Here is a 23152-nt window from a genome sequence, read left to right as displayed (position 1 = left end):
TGAGTCCATTCTGCCCGGGAGGGGGAAGGAACGAAATTGGCCACACGTAGGCTGAACAACCTCTGTATACCAGGCGCATGTCAAAAAAAGGCATTTTTTTTTTACGCGCGGTTGGCAATATGGTTTAAGTTGAGCATGTGCAGAACCATGTCCTAGTATTTTGTGCTTGCAACAGAGACAGAATCGTCCAAGTGAAATACGTAAGTGCGAGCAGCAGTAAGGTGAAATGGCTGCCAAAATACAAAATCCCGCCAAATGTCAAGTGAGAACTGTCATATGATTTGTGAACGCTAAAAAAAAAATGGAGCCGATATCCATCAGGAACTGTGTGTGCCATTTACAGACCGAAAGTAATGAGTGAAGAGAAGGTGAGACAATGGTGCAGAGAGTTTTGGAAAGGGCGTTCAGATGATGATAAGCGTATTGGAAGTCCTAGTATTCAAACGGATGATCTGGTGGAAAGCGTTAACGAGAAAGTGCGATTCAATTGTCGGTTTACAATAACTAAACTCACCAAAGAGTTTCCAGAAGTATCTTCAAAAATAGTGAATTCAATTGTGATTGGCACGCTGTGATTGATTATTACAAACTGTGTACGAAGTAGGTGCCAAAAATGCTGACAGACGCTCATAAAGGGCGAAGTATGGCAACTGCATGTGATTTTTTGGCCCAATGGGGAGAGGATGGAGATGACCTTTTTTCTCACATAGTGACGGGGGATGAAATCAGGATATCGTACACCACTGGGGAGTCGAAACAGCAGTTAATACAACGGTGGATCTCTAATTCTTGTAAAATGAAGAAATTCGAACACCAGCAGTTCACAAAATCATGGCAACCTTGCTTTAGGATGTGATTCTTATGGAATTTTTGGAACCACGATGAACAATTACAGCAGATGGGTATTATCAAGCACTAAATATTCTACGACGTGCCATCCAAAATCAGCGGAGAGGAATCCTACGCTCTGAAATTCTTCTGACCCATGGCAATGCCCTCTCACACACACCTGCTCATATTGTTCAGACAATTTAAAGATTTCAATGGAAACTATTCAATTATCTCTCTTACAGCCTGGCCCCGTTGATTTTCTTCTTTCTCTTCTCCTGAAAAAAAGGTCTGCATCGAAACGTTTCAAGGACAGTGAAGAGCTCAAGACATCAGTTCTGGACTGGTTGCACACTCAGGCAGCAGATTTTTACACAGAAAGTATACTAGTTTGTGCCACGCTACCAGAAATGTCTGGAGGTTTATAGTGACCACGTCGGAAAACAGTGAACGCATGTACTTGTATATCAATTATAATAAATTTCTTCTGCTATCATTTTCTTGTTTTTAGAAAATGTCGGCTCTTTTTCTTGAAATGCAGCTCGTAGTATCCAAGACGTGCTGTATACACTAAACAGCATTTATCTTCATATTACATACCTCTTTGTGTATAGGAAGCTCCCTCTTGGTAGAGAAACCCGCCACTACCATAAACCATGTAGGGAAACGTTTCTTGCACGTGCGAAACCACTGTGCGTGCTCCTTTCCACTGTGCGTGATAGATGCTTTGAACTAGTCAAATAACCCACGCCTCATATAAGGTGATTAGTGATGACATTACGCCATTTATCACTCGCTATACAGCGCCCGTACAAACGTTTGCATGCCATTCTATGCTGGGTGATATACGTTGGTATTACAGCATGAACCTGGTGTTTGTAACGTTTTCAACCCTAACCCTTGTCGAATGGTCCAATTAACGGTTGCTGGTGACCATCGGACACATGTTATTTCACGTTGCGGTGGCGGATTCTCTTTGGTCACATATTGACGTAGTTGTCTCGAGTACACTGCAAACCCGGCAGCATCTTCTGCGGTTTTCAACCGGGCGTTGTTTCCTCCGAGGGTGGATGCACATTACAATGCATTGTCGCACGTATTCCCTTACAAGACATTGTAAAAGCTTTGCACTTACATTGTTTTTGAATTTGGATATAGCTATCGTCGGAAAGTGCTACTATTTAACCCTTCAAAAACGGATGCATTTTTGGAGACATGATAATCGCAGAGACTTGCTTTCTCCTAGTTTGTAGAAAACTGTATGTCATGTATGTGACCTATACGATATTGTACTGGACCAAACGCAGTGGTTCTCATGGCGCCTGCAATTCACTGCCATAAGAATGAAACGACTGTAGAAGGATTCTGTCCGCCCATCTGGGATGAAGATCGGAAGATGTAGACCGACAGTTCGAAGAAATGAGTAAATAGAAAACAGAAAAAAAAATTAATTGACGTTCCACACTGACATTCATTTAAATCTCAGAATGACAATTGAATTCGATGTAACTCAACTTTGGTCTGACGTTACAGAAAATTGATCGGCTTATATCCAGCCGATTTGATAACAATCCCTTATGTAGATGTACAAGGATTCTGAAATCGTCGTCGTTATCAAAGTAGAATCTTAGTTTGTAGTTACTAGGGAGACATTTTGCTAGTGAAATGTCGCAGGGTCCATCATGGCTCTTTTCTATGCATATTTTTTTTTGTACAAACGAATAGAGAAGCAGTGTCGGGAAAGTGTTTAACTTTCGGAACGGCCACAGCTAAAGATATCGTGGCCAGGCAAAAACAACTAAGGACATACGGAACATTTACCAACGAGAGAAGTCCGTTTGGGTGTACCAGCGAAAATGCTGCCTGAAATGCTTCGTGAAATCTGTCGACTGGAGGTCAGGAGAATGACATAACTCCGAGTTTATATCTTACTGCTACGTTATTCGTCGCCATCTTGACCCGTGGTGCGTACACGAGGGCCAGATAGGCAGCTTTCTCCCGCGTCACATCGCTGAAAGTAAGACAAACTGTACGAAAGATTCACTTGGTGTGATCAAAATGGATTAAGATTGTCATACTGCATGAGGACTATATTCATCTTACCTGTAATGGTAATTTTCAGACAACTATATGTTGTGACACTTTTGACAAGGGACAGGTTCAATCCCCGAATCAGTCGGAGATTTTTAACTCTTTAAATTTTAATGACATTTATATACAGTAAATTTCCAAATCCAAGACGATTTTTTTTGGCGCAATTTCCAGCCCAAAGATATTTGGTCACTTGGCTGTAGCGACCACATAAAGATTTATTATTATTATTATTATTATTATTATTATTATTATTATTATTATTATTATTATTATTATTATTATTATTATTATTATTATTATTGAACAGCCTACCGCTGAACAGCCTTCTTCTAGCCTACCGCTTTAACCTTAAATGTTCGCAGTTTTAATGAAACTTGTCACTGAGAAAAACCAAGGGAGGTCTTTATCTTTTCACTGTCGTTTTATTGTAGGTTAACATATACCAGTGGATTCTGTAGATTATTTCTGTAATCCTTTGTTAAAAATATGAGGGCCGTCGTGGATTCAGAAATATACGGAATATAAAACCTTTGGATTAAAAATATGTTTCTTCCTCCACTTACTTACACATTTCTTAAAAAATAATTATTGTTGAGAGATTAAAGTAAGTTGACGGAAAGTATCACATGAATTTTGTACTGACCGGATTAAGAATTTAACTCAATCTGTAGATATGAATATAAAGACTTATTTGGTAAAATAATTATCTGTATATTTGAATTCATTAGATGCCAATGTAAAATTCATTAGATACTTTTTGCCAGCTTACTTTAACCTCTCAACTGTTATGTTTTAAACGCCATCTTAAATTACAATTTAAACTTTCTATCTGTAAATTTAATAAAATAATAATAATAATAATAATAATAATAATAATAATAATAATTATTATTATTATTATTATTATTATTATTATTTTCTCAATGGGATATAAATTACGATCTTGTGTATATATCATACAGAGTGGGCCACAAAAAACTGGCCTCGGAATATGGAATAAAAACTTGCATCGATGTTCTATTGTTCATCCTTTTTGTATTATGTAAGTTTTTCCGCATTCGCAGGGAATGCAGTATAGTTCTGGTGTTTTAAGACCCAAATCGTCTTTAACTGGACGGAGTAGGTTACTGCAAGAAGCATGAGAGATACATCAAGCTGTTTTATCAGGAGAAATTAGCCCTGGCGGAAACACAGTATAACGGAAGGACATAGAAATTTTATTTTCAGACACTAAAATTAGTTCAGAGTAGGGATGGCCACATTTTCCGGAAAAACGGAAAACGGAAAATATTTTTTCCGGAAACCGGAAAATTAAAAACGGAAAACGGAAAATTTTCCGTAAAATCGGAAAACGGAAAATTTTCCGGAAAATCGGAAAACGGAAAATTTTCCGGAAAATCGGAAGGCGGAAAATTTTCCGGAAAATCGGAAGGCGGAAAATTTTCCGGAAAAACGGAAACGGAAAATTTTCCGGAAAAACGGAAACGGAAAATTTTCCGGAAAATCGGAAACGGAAAATTTTCCGGAAAATCGGAAGGCGGAAAATTTTCCGGAAAAACGGAAACGGAAAATTTTCCGGAAAATGAAAATGTTCACTTGGAATAGTGACATTGGTCGTCTTACATTAAGAAATATAACGAAAAATGCTACGCGAAAACAACTTGTAAATGAGGCAATGCTCTTCACCATCTAGTGCTAAAGAAACGCAACTCAAACTTAACAGTGGATAGGAGAGAAAAGGTCGAGTAAATCAGCGACGAAACATTCCTTCCTCCTACATCTATTTGTACACTTGCTTAATCATGTACTTTTTTTGTTTGCGTGAGAGCTTGCAGATCATTCGTTTGCACCGGGAAATTCCCATCATGCGTGTGTTTCGGGGAATCCCCGATTATGCGTGTACCTGAGGGCAGAACTCTGGTAGTAGAGCTGGCAGTGTGCTATTAATACAACTGGTATGTTTATATTCCAACCATTTCTTCATTGCTTATCGTGATCACGGTGACCTGTCAAGGTCACAGATCCTGGGGAGCCGGGGGCAGCCCCCTCAAAGTTCATGTGGACCTCGCAATCTATTTATAAATATACAATATTTTGCACAATTTGAATTCAGTTTGTCTTAAAACCCTCATATATACCTTCTGCATCTGAATGGATCCCCAAAGTTACAGAGAAATCGGCGCCCTAGATTGATTCTATAGAATCCACACGCAGTAGTATTGGCCAAGGTGACCAGACGTCCCGTTTTAGCCGGGACAGTCCCTTATTTTCAACCGTTGTCTCGTTTCTTTCTGATTCTCAAACGGGACGCCTAAATGTCCCGTTTTTAAGCAAAAATGAACCAGATGTCCCGTAATTATTATTCAAAATATAAATGGTCAATCCAAATTCTACGCTCTTCTGTACCGACACTCATTGGGAAGGTTCAGCCGTGCCTAGAACTTCTGAATATTCAAATGAGAATTGAGTATTCTGTGGTTCAAGTGGGAATCGAGTGGTAATTCTGAGAGTTGAAGTAGTTAAAAGTATTTTTGGGTAGTACTTAAGTTAGAAACGTTGTGTTATCATTCTTACTTGTGTATTTTGTAAATTGAAAACACTACTGAGTCCCAAAATGCAATGTGGAAGTTACCCCCCCCCCCCCCCCCCCGTCGCCGATTCGTATGCGTCCCGTTTTTGAAAGTAAAAGTTCTGGTCACTTTGGTATTGGCGGGAGTACACTACGTATTCCAACTGAGCTCAGGCGTTAGAACATCGGATTAACATTCAGAAGGCCGATGTTCGATTCGAGCACCCTATCGTTCCGATTTTTTTTAAGTTTATTACTCAGTTACATCCGACCTGTGCCATAGACTTTTAACCGTAAGATAAATTCAATTCTACTGATGTAATTCAATTTTACACTTTACCCTAGTGTTACCATCTTGCAACTATAAGCGTCACGAATTCCAAATACCGGTACTATTGACTATAAATACCATAGTATGTAGCACTACTTGAAACTAGAGCCAGCTATTCATATAATGATCTATTCCACATAATTCTCTTCGTAACTTTTTCCGCTAATTTCTCTTAAACTGAAGGACGATTCCAACTAGTCATCGATACATCAATTCAGTTCTCAATGCTGACTTATTATCTATGTTTCTGTATGCATTTGAAAGTTTTACTTATTAGTAGAGCAACCCAAAAGCATACAAAGCATAAAAAGCATAATAGCAATTTACACATATGGTTGGTACCTTGAACATGCTTGTGACTGTCTAAGGGTCCAGAAGAAACTAATTTTAAAAGCATAACTTTAGAAAATAAAGCATAAAGCATAACTTTAGAAAATAAAGCATAAAGCATAATTTAAAAGATATAGCACAATTCTTTAAAAAATCTCTTTAACTTCAAGTTTAACATACTGTTAAGAAACAATATTTACAATGCAAAATCATTGAGAACATAACAATGCAACAATGAAAAGCTTATTTTTATTTCTGTAAACTTTTTGGTCTAATCTTTTAACGTGGAGAAAAGAATAGACAAAAAGAAGAAAACTTCCACCAACAATGAATAGTACACAAGAACTCCACACTATACTGTTATCTGTACCTCTTGAAGTTGAGCACTTTCTATACTTATTGGTGGCATCTTTTACTTTCCCTTTCTGTATATATGCACCTCTAAGGCGCACACAAGTGATTAAAAAAACTGACTCGAGTAAAGCCTCTCTTTAAAGTGCATTAGGTAGAAAGTTCATTAAATATGAAAGAAACTGGTTGCATAAAATATTAATAAATAGATCAAGATATTTAGAATATTTAATGTATAGTAAATATTATACTTTAAACACGATTAATGTAAAACGATGATTGAAATTAATAATAAAGCATAATAAAGCATAATTTGGAAAAAAATAAAGCATAATGTGGGTTGCTCTACTTATCATTCTACATTCATGTTTTGTTACTAAATTATGAACTAATGCAATCAAAGTGTTTTATTATTATTATTATTATTATTATTATTATTATTATTTCATAAACGTAGATGATAATCTAGGTGCTGTTACCTCTATATCTCAGATTATCGCTTCACCTGGCGCACGCTCAAATGCATCTAAAGTAACAGAAAGATCCCAGAAAAAATGTTTTACAAATAAGGGAACATAGTAGTACGTAAGAAACAGAAAAGAATTCTGTATTATCTCAGAGACCCTAAACCTTGTTCTTCCGCAAGAGCAGAGGTGCTTCATAGTAAAATAAGTAATATGGTACCAAAGGATCTTCTTCCTTTGCCTTTCGTTGAAGCAATTCGGTTTCTTGAATTTATGAATGAAGTAGAACCAAGTTACCACTCACCATCCAGGCAAACTGTAACTCGCCATATTGAGGCCTTGTTGTCTAAGGAGAAGTGTGGCTGCGGAATCGATTGATTTGACAACAGATAGCTGGGCTTCGCAGGCTACGGAAAGTTATATTACAATCACAGCCCACTATATGCTTCCATCTAAGTTCAATAAGTTCAGTCCTTCAAATAATTGAAATAGAAGTGAGGCACACAAGGGTAAACCCAACTCAGCACTTAGCACATGTTGCAGAGTAGTGGAACATTTTAGATAAAATACATGCAATTGTCTATGACAATGCTAGTAATATCACAAGTGCGGTACGAGAACTTCCATATGCAAGCATATGTTGTTTTGCTCAGATCCTACAACTCTCCATAAATAAGGGATTGCAATAGACAAAATCGAGAAAATGTTAAGTGTTGTTAGTCGGATTGTTTTCCACTTTAAATATAGTACGTTGGCAACGTCAGAACTGGAAAAACAGTAAAGGTTATTAGGATTGGAAGTACATTTCCTTATACAGCAAGTTAAAACTCGGTGGAACAGCATACATGAAAAGCTTGAGAGATTGATAGAACAAAGAAGAGCTCTTAACAATGAATTATCAGATAGAAATGTAGCAAAGACGTCAGATTGCAAGAAGTTTAACCCTTTAAGGATGTCCAAAATTTTAGACTTTCACTCAAGCAGCTACTGCTTCCTTACTATTTATCGTCGGATCATGGTTCATACCTCGTTTTTCTCACGATAGGGCATACTTACCAACGGTACCACGTGTCGGTATCATAAACCTTAACCGGAAAATCGAAAAAAAAAACGGAATTTTTCTGAAAAAATCACCCCTTCGTAACACTTGGGCCCCTCGGGCCCGTCCCCGGTTTCACGTAGGGATCTAAAAAAAATGATAAATATCCAAAGATAGGTCTACACACAATCCTTATGCAAGTTTCAATCTGATATCTTGAGAACTAAAGGCGTGAAAAAATTTTGAAATTTGCCTTAAGAAAAAAAGTCACGTCCCTTCGCACCACTTGGCGCCGCCAAGTTGACCATCCGGTTCCAAAACGCATCTGCGGTGTTCTTTGGTCTATCCTTGACTTGAAAAATAATAAAAAAATCCCGGCTTAAATACCTGTTATAGAACCTAAATAAGCGGTCAAAGACGATAGTACGCCATTGTATATAAATATACCAGAACTCTTTAAAAGGTTAAACTTCCTACAGACTAGGGATAACCACATTTTCAAGGAAAACGGAATATAATTCTTCCGGAAACTGGATAATTAGAAAGGAAAGACGGAAAATTTTCCGGAAAAACGGAAACGGAAAATTTTCTGGAAAACGGAAGAAGGAAAATTTTTCGGAAAAACGGAAACGGAAAATTTTCCGGAAAAACGGAAAATTTTCCGGAAAATCGGAAAACGGAAAATTTTCCGGAAAATCGGAAAACGGAAAATTTTCCGGAAAATCGGAAGACGGAAAATTTTCCGGAAAATCGGAAGACGGAAAATTTTCCGGAAAAACGGAAAATGTGATTTCCGGAAACCGGAAAACTCTTTTTCCGGAAATGGCCATCCCTAGTTCAGAGTCCAAATCACTGGGATAGGATAATTAAAGAATCTCTTGCCATACTACAAGAACCCAAGAATATCAACCACGATACAGAATTTCAACTTAGCTAGACATGGACACCAGTCATAAATAAAGCATATATGAATTCGACCAATCAGCGTCAAGCTATAGACCATCCAATCAGAGACACGGATTCTTAAGCCCCCTTCCCCTTACCTCTCCTATATATAGTGCACACGAACTGGTCTCAGTATAATCGCCCTGAAGACGAGAATGATGTCAATTCTTGAAACGTCGGCATTATTGTCGGACTTCACCTGGCTGATATCACGAGAATATCACTATAACATAAGAAAATGTTATTTAAACTTTTCTGAAGGAAAGTATCACCCATGTAATATCCCTCCTCCTATGACTCTCATATACTGAATCGAATTATCTTTCCCCACTCTTTCTATTTAATTATCCTCGTTATCGAGGACACGAGTTGCGCTATCGAACGATCGTGATATGTTCAATATCAGAGCGAGCCTTTACGTAGAATCGTACATATGTATCGGTTCTTTTATGCAAACACAGGAATTATTGAGTGATGGTTTTCCTACTCATCCGGGCCAGTGAAAAGCAGCATTCACGAGTTGCTGCAGAAATGGAATACACATGGATTTGTTGCCAATGAACCAAAGGGCAAGACACCACCTGCGCGCTCTCTTGAACTTGTGGCACGCGTTTCTGAAATGATAAATATGAGTGTTCGGAAGTCCAGAAACTATCCTAACAGATTGGCACGAATAAAACAACTTGCAGACGGGTACTGAAATATTTGAAGTTTTTAAGACATACCGAATGACAGTTGTGTAACAATTGAAGGAACCCGAAAAAGAAAAAAACATATGTACTTTTGTGCTGCAATTGGACCTATTTATTATATCAGATGATGCGTGGTTTCGTTTATCCGAATATATAAACATCCAGAACAGCAGACATTGGGCACATACATGACTAGGAGATTGTTATATGATGTACTGTACTTCCCACACATATTATTGGTGTTACTTCAACAACCTAGTCGACACGGATGTCTACTCTACTATTCTTTATGAACTGAGAGAAGAAGAAAGCGAGCAATGTTCTTTCATGCAGGATGGAGCAACCTATGAGACATCTCGAAGGACACGTGCGATACGATACGTGCGATATCGTTCATATGATATTTAGTGCTAAGCAGATAAGAGCATATGCTCATGGCCTCTGAAGTCACCGGACTTCTCGACATGTGACTTTTAATTATGGAGAATGTTGACAGCGGTTGTACGAACAAGATCCATATACCCTTGAAGAACTCAGGGAGAATATCAGGAGGTACATCCACGATATTATCCCAGTGGTATTGACACGAATATACTTAACTTGTTACACTGTGCAGAGACGTATTTGAATGCTGGAGGAGGTCATTTAAACATTTAATGTGAAGATTAGTTCAAATAAGTTAGTGCTGGACTAACATTATTTGTAATTCCACGGGGTCGGTTTTCCGAGGCCCACTCTGTATTAATTTGGTGGTTATCTGAGTTATTACACTATAGTTACATAGTAAGTAAATTATATTATCGATAGTAGTTGAATAAAATCCTGCTTCCAATGGAAATGAAATACGGTAATATTACATTCTATTACGGATAGATTTCAGTGTATTTTAAGTCAAAATCTAACAGCCATATTTAATGCGGTCAACCTACCTAGCGAATGCAATGCTTGTGTTGGTGTTATTTAACCTAGTCTTAGGTCCAACACATCGAACTTCCAGAGCTCCAAAGTGCCGCAGCAAATCTTTCTTTTCTTCATCTGATAATTCTGCTGGTAAGTGGCGTACAAGCAGTGTATCTGTGTTAATCATCTGAAATAAAACATTAAAAAACAATAAATACATGTAAATACAATAAACCACGTTCTATAAGATTTTAGTAGAAAAACTTCGTAGATTCGCTATTTTTCGAACATAATTTTTAAAGTAATGAAGATACGAAGTAAAACATTAAATTTGCTCTTCATTGTATCTAAAACGTATTCTAAATTGTGGCTTTAGAAAATTTTTATTTATGCCTCCGTTGATTATTACGACATATAATGGAAAAATATTGTAATGCACGTTGATCCGAGTTCCGTTCTGTTCGTTAGTCTGCTTCTTATGATTTGTGCAGCAGTATGGTCATGAGGAGCGGAACTTATGCTGATGTGTTCAATAACGTGTATCAAAAGCGACGCTCTAGCCATGAGTTCACAGAAATCAAATGAAATCTTTAAGTTTTACGTCCCATGCTTATGCCGGTTAGGCTAAAGGAGACGGTGATTATGAAAGATGAGTGAAATGGTGGAATGAAGAAAGTGGGAGGAAACGGGAGAACCCCGAGAAAACCCACGAGCACGGTGTTTGTCCACCACAAAGTCCACACGGCCCGAGCAGGGATCGAACCATGGATCCCGAAGCACCGGAGGTGAATGCTCTACCACTGAGCCACCGTGCCCCTTATGAGTTCACAGAGTAAATGTAGGTTTCGTTAGTTTGTTTGCTGAAGAAGAAAAACTAATAAAGAGCGACAAAAAGTTCAATTACAGCGCACTTGTAGGTATTGTGGTTAACACACGAGTTTTCAGCAGGGAAAATCCGGACTTGATTCCAGGTGGTACATTAAGTAGTTCGAATTATACACAGCGTGTCCATTAAAATATCATACTTTAAAGTGGTATTACGTCACTTTGGATAATCGTAATTAAATGATAAATTGATCACATTGGAAAGAAAAAAAAACTCGAACATTTTTGTGCATGTCAACAATGGACAACAATGCCAATAATGTGGAGATCAAACACAGAAAAAGTAAATTCACTCAGGTTTACTTTGTGATTAGTCGATGTGGGTTCATTGTTGGATATTTAGCAGGCAGATGCTGTTTCTGCTGGAGGTCATTTGGGAAGCTTTTATACTTCTGTACTGTTATACCATAATGTGCTAACGTAAATTTATTTCCTTTCGTTGTGTTGTGTTGTTATTAAGAATAAGTTTTAAGGAATTATGGCGACGCCACAAAAACGCAGTTGGTGTGTTTTGGAACATCACAGCACGCCGCCGCCGAAGTCGCCTGACTTGATGGTCTGTGACTTCTTTTCATGGGGTTATGTAAAGGATTGTGGGATACCACCATTACCTCAAAACCTATAAGAAGTGAAAGTTGGTATCAGCGCTGCCATCCAGTACATTTCATTAGATATGTTGGAACGTGTGTGGAGTGAATGGGAATATCTTCTTGATGTCTGCATCGCCATTCGTGGGGCCCACATTCAATGTCAATGAGATATAGTAAAAAATATTTGTTTTTCTTTCAAATGTGATCAATTTCATTTAAATACAATTAACCAAAGCGACGTAATACGACTTTAGAGTACGACAGTATTTTTTGTGGACACACTGTACTAAGCTGTAGGGCCACGTCTGAAAAAAATGGGGCTGAACTTCAACTCAATGATCCAAAGAAGTTACATTAGATGAGATTCATTAGCAGCTCTCTGCAAAACAAAAACGCGCAGAACTCTTTATTTCGGCGTAAAAGTGCATGTACAGTAGGATCATACTTGAATTGAAGGCACATTACACAGTATATCCTTTCTATGCATTTCCAGCGCGCTGATGCAGGTCTGGATGGCTAACCCCCTTGACATGAATATTAATATAAGCAGTCTTATATAGGTGGAATAGTACATTACACCCTCTGTGTAAAATAAAAATAAATAAATAAAAATAAAAACCCATAAATCTTACAACGTATACAGAATTTTGTAACATATAGAACAGGTGTATATTATATATAATATGACAGCCTAACTACAATTTTACATAAACAGCTTACTAAGCTCACTTGGTGCCAGGTTTAATGCACCACGTAATTACGTATTCTAGGGTGAATCAGAGCCATAATAATACGAACTGGTTGACAGACATTTCACGTGAAGGTAACGTTATACACAAAACCTTTCAGAAAGACAATTGGAAAATAACAAGAATTCCTACAAATAAGATCACTACGTAACCATCTCCACCAAAATTTGTCTAAATATATTTAAAAAAAAGTACACAGAAAGATTCTAATTTATTTTTTCGAATAAGCTTGTTTCTCTTCTGGATTTTATATCCTCAATTTAAATGGCGGATTATTTAATTCAGAACTCAGAAAATGGAAGAGTTTCACACAAGATTGTAAACTTGATATAGGGGAATTTTCTGGTTGTCAATAATTACACACTACACAAGTATTAAGCTTCCTCCTGGCTAAGGGTTACTGTAAGTGCCTTTGGCGTGGAAGACTTGGGTTTGATTTTTGGCGGAAGTTCATCTGGTTTGGATCGCACGTTAAACTGTAGGTCGATGTCTCATATAGCCTCTCTGCTTATACTAAACTGAAATCATCTAACCACGAATTAGAAGATTAGTTGTAGATTAAAAATAACATACAATTGTAGTATCTAAAACCTCACAAAGAAAACATGTTTATTATCATGGATAGAAATGATTATAGAGAAATTATTATCCAAATTCAATAATTTAGATCATAAGGTAGTTGGCTCTAATCAATTACCTGATATTATCAACAAAATTAATACAGTATGAGGGAAGTCATGGCTTATTCACGATTGTACTTCTAAAGCCTTGAATATTGATGCACTGGCTTACCGGCTTTATCGATTATAACAAACAATTATTTATGGTTGTTCTAAATTAGCAAGGAAAAGTATCTTAACGAACTATGCAGAAGTTTGTTCCAGATTTATGACAACGAATTCGATCGTTAGGTGGCACCATAAACACCCGACAAGTTATTGAGGGTAGTTCGAAAGTGTTGTGGGTTGACTTGCAAGAGGGACGGCAGTTGTGACTGAGCGGTTAAGGCCTTTTGGGAGGATACATTTGTGTCCCTTCAGACATTAATTTTACTCAGAACTAGACTAGTACAAAGTTGGAAAAATTAATGGAAAATTTAACAGACCAAAATTAAAGCAAAGAAAGAAGTAATTGACCAAATTAAAAATTAATGTCAGAAAAAAAGTAAGTGTTATAACTGAAATTAACATTAATCGATTAAAAGTAAAATAACAATGTTCGCTATTGTTGATTTAATGGATAAAATTAGACATGGGTAAACTAATCTGTTATCATGAAAAGTTAATATTCTTAAATAAAACTGATAGTTAATATAAATAAAAATATCACAAAATTTAGAAAAATATCAATCAGATTATGTATTTTTAAATTAATTTTTTTATTCATCTCTTAGTTCTACGAGGAATACAAGTTTTAGATTTCATATATACATATGGTATGTAGATGATACGATTATAATAACTAGAACCGAGGAAGTAACTACAGGAGATGACTGACAAAAAAAGTTGACACTGGGAAGCTATACGGAATGAAAATCAACATCGAAAAGTTGAAAGTCATGAGAATATCCCATTGGAACACGCCCTTACGAGTCAAGAGTAGAACAAAGAGAACTTGAAGAGGTCGATCATTTCAAATATCTGGGAAGTATTTTGACAAGAGACGCTTATTGCACCAAAGAGATCAGGTCAAGAATTGCCGTAGAAAAAAAGACATTCAACAAGGAAAGGCCACTCTTAACTAACAGGTTCAATATTGGACTAAGGAAGAAATTCGTTAGGTGCAATGTATGGAGCATTGGAGTGTCTGTTTCAGAGACTTGGACATTACGGAATTTAGACAATATATATATATATATATTTAGAAAGCTTCGAAATGTGTTGAAGGAAAATGAAGAAGATAAAAATGGATAGGAGAGAAGAGGACACTTCTAGCCAGCATCCTTCGTAGGAAGCTAACTGGATTGGACACATCTTATGAAGAAATTATCTTCTTCATACCGCCATAGATGGAAAATGGAAGGAACGCAAGGAACAAGAAGAAGGAGAACACAACTGAACTATGATTTGAAAAATATAAGAAAATATTAAGAGTTAAAAGAGAAAGCTGAAAATCGAGAAAGAAAAATTTCCAGTTCAAAATCTAAATTTAAAATAATAATAAAACCTCATTCGTCCCAGGACCTACCGAAAGGCAGAAATGAAATGAAATCTTTGAGTTTTACGTCCCACGGTTATGCCGGTTAGGTTAAAGGAGACGGTGATGATGAGTAATGAATGAAATGGGGAATGAAGAAAGTAGGAGGAAACGGGAGAACCCCGAGGAAACCCACGCACACGGTGTTTGTCCACCACAAAGTTCACTTGGCGGGGGTGCCGAAAGGCAAACTTAATAATAATAATGGACCTTATGCACAGTCGTTCTGACGCATGATTAGTACCATACTAAAGAGTTCGACTTACATAGGTTCTTGCAGTAGAAAGATCTTTAGTATGACGCTAATAATACGTCAAAACAACTCTGCATAAAACAACTCTGTAACGACACACACACACACATGCATATATATATACATATATATATATATATATATATATATATTTATATTTATATATATATATATATATATTTATATTTATATATATATATATATATATATATATATATATATATATATATATATATATATATATATATATATATATGTGTGTGTGTGTGTATATATATATATATATAAATGTAGTAATAATGGTAATTATATATCATGCCAAACTCATACCAAATACCAGGCACACATAAAATCCTTAATAAAGTCAATTGTATCGTTACAAAGTGCATGAATATATGACCCGAACTTGAAAGCAAGTTAGAGTTACTTTGGAAATGTTTGAAATGAAATCTTTCAGTTCAGCATCACATGATTACACCTTTTGGGTTAAGGGAGACGGATGATTAAGTCAAGTGAATGATAACAGAAGAATTGGTGCAATGACAACGTGGGAGGAAACGGAAGTACCCCGAGAAAACCCACGCACCACAAACTTACTTAGTCGGGGATCGAACCAGGGACCCAACGCAGCGGAGGAGAAAAGCGCTCTACTATTGAGCCATCGTGGAGCAATTTTGGCCAAAGGTGCCTGCATTAATCCACAAAGTTTTTTAAAATAGTCACAAAAAAAAGTTCTTGATAAAGTATATACTTCACACAGTTACTAAGAAAAAGTAAGGACATTGTAACCATTACCATTTTTTTAAAATAATGAATAATTAAAATTTAACTCCTGAAAATATAACTGTGTAAATTAATATTAACCAATATTTAACGGATTAACTTAATCATTATTTTTTTTTTAACTAATTACGAACTTAATTATACAATGTGTTCAAAAAATCGCTCTACAGTGCATTATGGTAAAGACATATATAGAGACACTCTACTACAGTAAAAATTGAAAATGGTTTATCTTAGCTTGAAAGCACATATCAATTCTCCTACACACTTTTGCAAATACTCGAGGTAAAGATCGATAAATTTTATATCCGTTATATATATGATAGTTTAATATCCTCAATACTTTAATAGTTTTTAGGGTGATCCTGATATTGTTCAATGAATACTGTTAAACTACTCAGTGAATAATGCTTCACATGTTCTTTACACTTATCACCCGTAAAAAACAAGTATTCGCTTGTTCCTCCATAGTTATCATTACAGCACGCATCTGTAATCCTTGATACTCAACATAACTCTGACCAATAGATCTTTAACACATAAATTAGTTACAATGTAACGCGAGCTGTCTTTAATGTGCACAATACGTTTCTATTGAGTTAGAAATTAAAATCCAGCTTTGTCCTGTTATGTATGGAGATCTCCATAACATATCCAACACATACATAAAGAAAAAAGTGAATGTTTTAATTCTTTTTTTACTATACACCCAGTACATAGCGACTACTTGAACGCATTGTATTAGGATTAGATATTCAATGAAATCTCGATGAGGACAACCTAAATAAGTGTTGTGATAGCGTTATCAAACATTTTATTCAGAAATGTGAGACTCAATAGCGAAAACTTTAGTAGGTGATTCATTTATTCATTTCTGGAAAGTTTCAGAGGCTATGCAAAGATTTTTTTTTTTTTTTTTTTTTTTGAGAAATTGCAACGTTGAGAACATCAAAAGACACATTCTTAAACAATCATAAGTTGTGAGAAGGTATTTTTTAAAAAAATGAAATGAAATCTTCCTCCGTCGTCCCACGATTATGCCGGTTAGGCTAAAGGAGACGGTGATTATGAGAAATAAATGAAATGGTGGAATGAAGAATGTGAGAGGAAACGGGAGAACCCCGAGCACGGTGTTTGTCCACCACAAAGTTCACACGGCGCAAGCTGGGATCGAACTAAGAACCCCAAGCACCGGAGGTGAACGCCCCCCCCTTTTTTTAAAAAATAAATTTCTTTGTTTCCAAATGTGGATGCAGGGATCGTCATCCAACATTGCTTAGGCACACCACTAATATCCTTCTTATTGACCTCCAAAGATCTGCGCTGGGCAACATGATATTACCTTACATAGAAGAGATGAAATTCAAGGGGACCACCAGAAGTTTATTGAAAAATTACAATTATTTCACGACTGGCGTAGAAATACAGCATCCAGACGTATGCCATAAAAACTATAGTGCAAAAATCGGAAACTACGTGGTCACTACAAAGAACGAATGCCACTAACCGATTCAGTTTAGGACGAAGCTGGTTCGCCCGCGGCGATGCGTCCGAATGGTGTAGACACGACAGAGACACTGGTACATGCGTTCGTGAGGATAGTGAAAACACGTGGCTTTTGCAGTGATACAAGTTTTTATAGCACTCATAATTATTTTAACATGGATTAAATGACGGAGAGTACGTCCATAAGTATGAAAAATACGTAAAATTTACAGGAAAGAGGAAGTGAATTGGGTATTTTTTAAATGAAATTCATGCTATAAAAGCAGTGTGATATAGTGTTTTCCAATGTTAGAAGCTGCGTGTTGTTGGTACTATTTTGAATGAAGGCATGCTGACGACAGATATGGTGTAATGAGGAAATTAATTCCCGTCATTCAAAAATGGTGGCTGCATCTGAGAGAGGTGACATTTTATTGTGAGTTTTATAACAACCTATGTTAATGAAGAAAAGGAGTTATTACGTTATGTGACGCGGCACAGACTATTTAAATTGACCAGAAAGTGTAACAAGTGTAGGAAGACATTGAAAATAAAGAAATGTGACCATCGTGTTGATGGTATGAAATGTCATTGGCAAAAGTCTGTAGTGGAAGGTCTTTTTTCTAGTACACAAAGTTGTCGACAAAGATGATAACCTAACCTAGTGTTTCTAGTAACATCCACGTTTACGAGCGTAAGCACCATCACTAACTCGCCTGCTCCCTACAGACGCACCATTTCCCTACAGCTGGGGTTCTCCTGCCCTGACTTGGTTAGATAGTAATCATCCGTTTTATTAGCCACCCAGCGGAGGCTGGTTGTGCTTTTTACACTAATTTGTATGGCATATTTCCGGAAGCAGTATTTATACGGAAAAGAGTAACGTCCTCCTAAAGTGAATTTGCACCGAGGATTTCTGAAGAAACTCTTTTTATGGTAATAACAATTATTTTCCTCATAAATGACAAAAATTCACGCTTTCCAGTCTAAAAATACTGGCCCTACTCTGCGGTGCAAAGTCCATTTGACAGTAGTAGTGCTACCGTACCTTATAAACATAATACGTAATACAGTCATGGTGATAGTTTTGGAACTGGAGAGCCAAAATCAGGTAAAATCAGCATGTTTACAGGAGAAATAAGCTGATGTTACGTAAGTATAATTACTAAGTACTAACATAACATAACCTAACTTAAATTAACCTAGCCTAAACCATCAAGAGAGAAGAAAATATAGTAAGTACGAATTTTTAGCAAAGAATTCAGGCCTCCCAAATCCAGAAATCCTAACCTAAACTGACTTAACCCATAACTGCCCGAATTAATTTTTTTTTTTGATTTTATAATATTTTCATTTACGTTTGTTCCATATGATCGTAGTAAATGTGAAAATAACGAAATTTTTGTTGTTATTGTTGTAATGTGTTCACTGTGAGCCGTGTCACAAAATTCCACACACAAAATCTCCCAGGCATAAACAGTTATCCCTATTTGCATGTTACATGGACACGCTTGGAAGTTATGGGTTAAAGTGACCAAAACTAACCAAAACCGTCAAAAAATACAGAAAGTATAGCAAGAAAGCAGGAAATTCAAGCAAAAAACTCTTGCCCCCCAGTTCCAAAAATATGCCTAGTCATCTATGCACTCATTTGTATTAAACTTCGTCCACTTGTAAACATAGAATGTAGTTGTATAATACTCTATTTAATTTTATTGCATACAGAAATATGTTCCTTACGAACATCTCTTTCCATACAACATTTGCAAAATTTGGTGTGCCTAAATTAGACCAGAACCAATCACAGAAGTCACTCATATCGCTTTAGAAATTGAAATGAAATCTTTGTGTTTTACGTCCCATGGTTATGCCGGTTAGGCTAAAGGAGATGGTGAGAATGAGAAATCAATGAAAATGGTGGAGTGAAGAAAGTGGGAAGAAACGGGAGAACCCCGAGAAAACCCACGCAAACGGTGTTTGTCCACCACAAAGTTCACTTGGCGGGGGGTTTACAAATTGTTTCTTAGGGTGGGATTTGGGTGCAGATTTACTTCTCGAGGATTTCCCATCATAGATAGGCATATAATACCTGGTCGGGCGTTTGCGCCTGTGCAAAAAGAACAAACCAACTTGTGCTAGCTGGAAACTAAAAACAATACGGGAAGGTTCTAAAACACAGGCACCCCATATAGATTAGTAGCTAAGTTGGTTCCTTTCTTTACTAAATTTTAATATTTAAATTACATAGTATTGCCGAGCGAGCATGAGCGAGTGAAGGCGGGTTAGAGCCCCGCAGGGTACGTTGTTTTCTGTCTTTATTGCAGCTAAATGGGAAAGGGGATCTATGTTCTGAATGTTGCCCGATAATGCTTTCTATCCGTTACAGGTCTAGAGCACAAATTGAGTGGAGGGCGTGCAATAGCATGGGAATACGTTCGTATGGAGAAGGCGCGTGAGCTATGGAAAGTATGCGCTTAAAACAGGATATTACAAACCACACTTGATATTGCATAATATGAAAGTGGTATAGCATTTGTAATAACATTTGGGAAGGTTCTAGAACACAGATCTCCTTTTAATTTAACTGTAACAAAGGCAGAAAACAACGTGCCCTGCGGTGCTCTAACCCGCCTTCACTCGCTGACGCTCGCTCTGCCGTATTATGTGAATTAAATATTAAACTAGCTACTAACCTATATGGGGAACCTGTATTCTAGAACCTTCCCTAAAATTTGTTACTCGGGCTAAACTTACCCGGATGGCGGCCCTGGATAAGACACACATGAACCTGCTTTTACGTTGTATTTGCAGTATTTAACCCTTAACTCTATACTTGTAAACAAAACTACATTTCTTCTACATTATACAGAAATACTCCGCCGGTAGAAATTAGAATTTTACACAATTGTCTTTTATATGCACTCGTTCCATTTTAACCACAGTATAGACCTTATAATGATTCTACACTTATAATATGAAATATTGGTTTGTTGAATTACAAAAATCCCCGGGGTATGTTTAGTACAAGAGGTCCAGAAGCACGTAAAAACGCAAAATTTACAGGAGAAATGAGTGATACAAGTACTTAGACGTAACATAACGCAACCAAATCTAACCTAACCTAACATTAACGTAAGCTAACATGAACTAACCTAAACTAACGTAATATTAGTAGAAATAAGCGAAATTCTATCATTTTTTGGAAAATTATGCGAGACTCCTACACTAATATAACATAAACTAAACTAACCTAACCTAACTTAAACTAACCAACCCTACCACAAACTAACCGAATGTGAGCAGAAATTACCAAAATTGTAACATTTTTTAGAGAAAAGAGCTGGACCCCTTCTGCTAAACATAGGCCAAATCCCCTAATACTGGAATTCAATGTCTTACACAATTCAATTTCATACGCACTCACTCATTTTCAACTCATATTCCATGTTAAGTGCAAGTATTCTGCAAATTATTATTTACCTTCATATAAATAGAGATTATATCTTATTATCAGTTCTTGAAAAAATTCTCATCGCTCATCCTATAATTTGAGGATGTTTAGTCCTCTAAACTGTAGTTAATTTTGAAGAGAAACATAGTACGCTTTACATCTGTATATATATTAATAAATCACTTGTACTAAACTTACTAACCAGCAGACTACTAATGTGCAGAACTGCCAGATGCAATTGCATTGTAATTCTATAAAATACAAAGTTTTGAATCGACGTAAATAAAGCAATTCAAATAACTGAATCTTGAGACTAGCAAATTTTACCACTTTGTTAACATTGGGATCATTTATATTGCATTTAACATAAATATATTTTCATAGGAATCATTATAATTTCTTTTTTGATACTGGTATTATTACTCAGTTAAAAAATGGCGCGAGGCTTTGGTTTGAATTCTGTATAGACTTCATGATTTCTTGAATTCTGTATAAACATTTGTGACACTAAGTATTGGTATGGAGACATTATTGTGAGAATTAGATTTAAGGTATATTTTAAAACCACATTCAGATTTTGTAGTCAAAACTTCTCTTTTTAATCATCATAAATGACCATTGGTCCATCTTTACGCACTATATCCGTCTGTGACCGTACCATAATTAAGGATAAGATTATTCCTCAATTAATTACTCTACTTCCTTATATTACTGGTTGTAGATTTACTGTAGATCTATCATTTAGAAATGTAGAGGTAGAGCCGGGTAAAATTAAAAATCATGTAGGTTTAGTTTAGACAATGCTAGAGACAGTGGGTGAACTTTACAATGTCCACTCCGGTTGATATCCTTACACAGACACGAGAAATTACGTTCGATTAATTTTAACAAAATTAGTTCAAACTTCCCAAAGTCTAAGCTAAACTTACCCCACTTATCTCTATTATACCCCTTTAAAAGGGTCCTACTTATCGATACGCAGCTGGAGCGTGCACTGTTATAGTTTACAGGTTTACGAGACGTCAAATATTTAATTTCACAGTTTAAATAAGTGACGATACATTAGAGACCTGCACGGGCCGGGCCTGACCCGAAGCCCGGCCAGGCCCGCGTGCCGACTCTATTATTTCTTTGGGCCGGGCCGGGCGGGCCGACACTGATTTCTCTTCAGGTCGGGCCCGGCTGGGGTCGATTAAATTGCAATTCTTTAATAATTATTGACTTTTGTTAAACGATAATTAGAATAAAGGCAAACGTTGAAGAAGTGAGCCCGTGAAAAATGTTACAAAATGAAACTTCGAAAATTTATCAGGCCCGGGCCGAAAATCTCCAAAACTTTTCGGGCCCGGGCTATGCCGGGCCTACGTACATTCGGGCTGGATTGGTCTCGGGCCGAAAAATTCGGCCCGTGCAGGTCTCTACGATACATGAAAGAAGGATGTATAAGATACTAATTTCGTTGCAGTTTTACGAATTGTCATAAAAATTATGATTTTACGAATGAAATGGGTGAGTGCTTATTTATCTCGTAAATATTTATGGCATTACTCGAGCAGAGAGTTCTACCAAATTTTCACAGATTTCTTACATTCTCAGATTAGGTTAAAGTTGTGTATTTCTTTTAGCAGAACATAGACTATATGAGGAGCTCCATTACTAATTGCAGATTGACCTCAGAAGGGCTCTGTATAAATACAGTGTATGGACGTATGGCATAAAAACTAAGCACGAATGCTATCCAACCGAATCTGAGCAGGAGTGCAGCAGGGGATCCTGAGCAATAGTTAGGGGATACATACGTAGGGAGCACGCGCGTCAGCGACGGGAGGTATACGCGTAAGTGAGGATGTGGAGAAGCACACATATAATACCGTTCTTTCACTATCACTCAAAATTCATTTCCATATGTTGTGCTCTGGCAGTAATTATATTCAGACTCTTATTCCTTCACGGAAAATGTTTCATATTGTATTTTACCTATAAATTTTCTATTTGTTAGGGCCGTGCGCTCGAGTGAACCCATATTTATAAAGTAATGAAAATCCTTTATTCGTTGAAATATTATACTTCATGCTTTTTAAGCTTTTTCTTTTAGCGCATGCTGATCCCCACCTAGAGTAGGTAAAGCTCGGACGGTAGCGTGTGGGTGCATCCGCGGGAAAGAGCCGTAAATGATAGTGGGTATGCAAATAATAGAAAACAGGCACTAACTTGTAC

At 36.7% G+C, this 23152-nt stretch overlaps 1 protein-coding gene across 1 annotated transcript in view; it reads right to left on the bottom strand.

Annotated features, from left to right (window-relative positions):
- LOC145675993 (RNA-binding region-containing protein 3) overlaps nucleotides 1–21159 on the bottom strand; it is a 48462-nt gene extending 27303 nt beyond the window's left edge. Inside the window, exons 1-2 of the mRNA XM_081746827.1 lie at nucleotides 20965–21159; nucleotides 10573–10730 (exon numbers count right to left, since the gene is read on the bottom strand). Of these exons, the coding sequence (XP_081602953.1) occupies nucleotides 10573–10730; nucleotides 20965–20970 (164 nt within the window). The 5' untranslated portion in view covers nucleotides 20971–21159. The remainder of the gene's footprint in view (nucleotides 1–10572; nucleotides 10731–20964) is intronic.
- Between the last annotated feature and the right edge of the window lie 1993 nt (nucleotides 21160–23152).

This window comes from Thermobia domestica, chromosome 18 (genome assembly GCF_964235325.1).
Source record: "Thermobia domestica chromosome 18, izTheDome1.hap1.1, whole genome shotgun sequence".
In the NCBI taxonomy this organism is placed as follows: Eukaryota; Metazoa; Arthropoda; class Insecta; order Zygentoma; family Lepismatidae; genus Thermobia; species Thermobia domestica.
The sequence above is the reverse complement of the archived record's forward strand: the minus strand, read 5'-3'. Positions and strand labels throughout refer to the sequence as shown.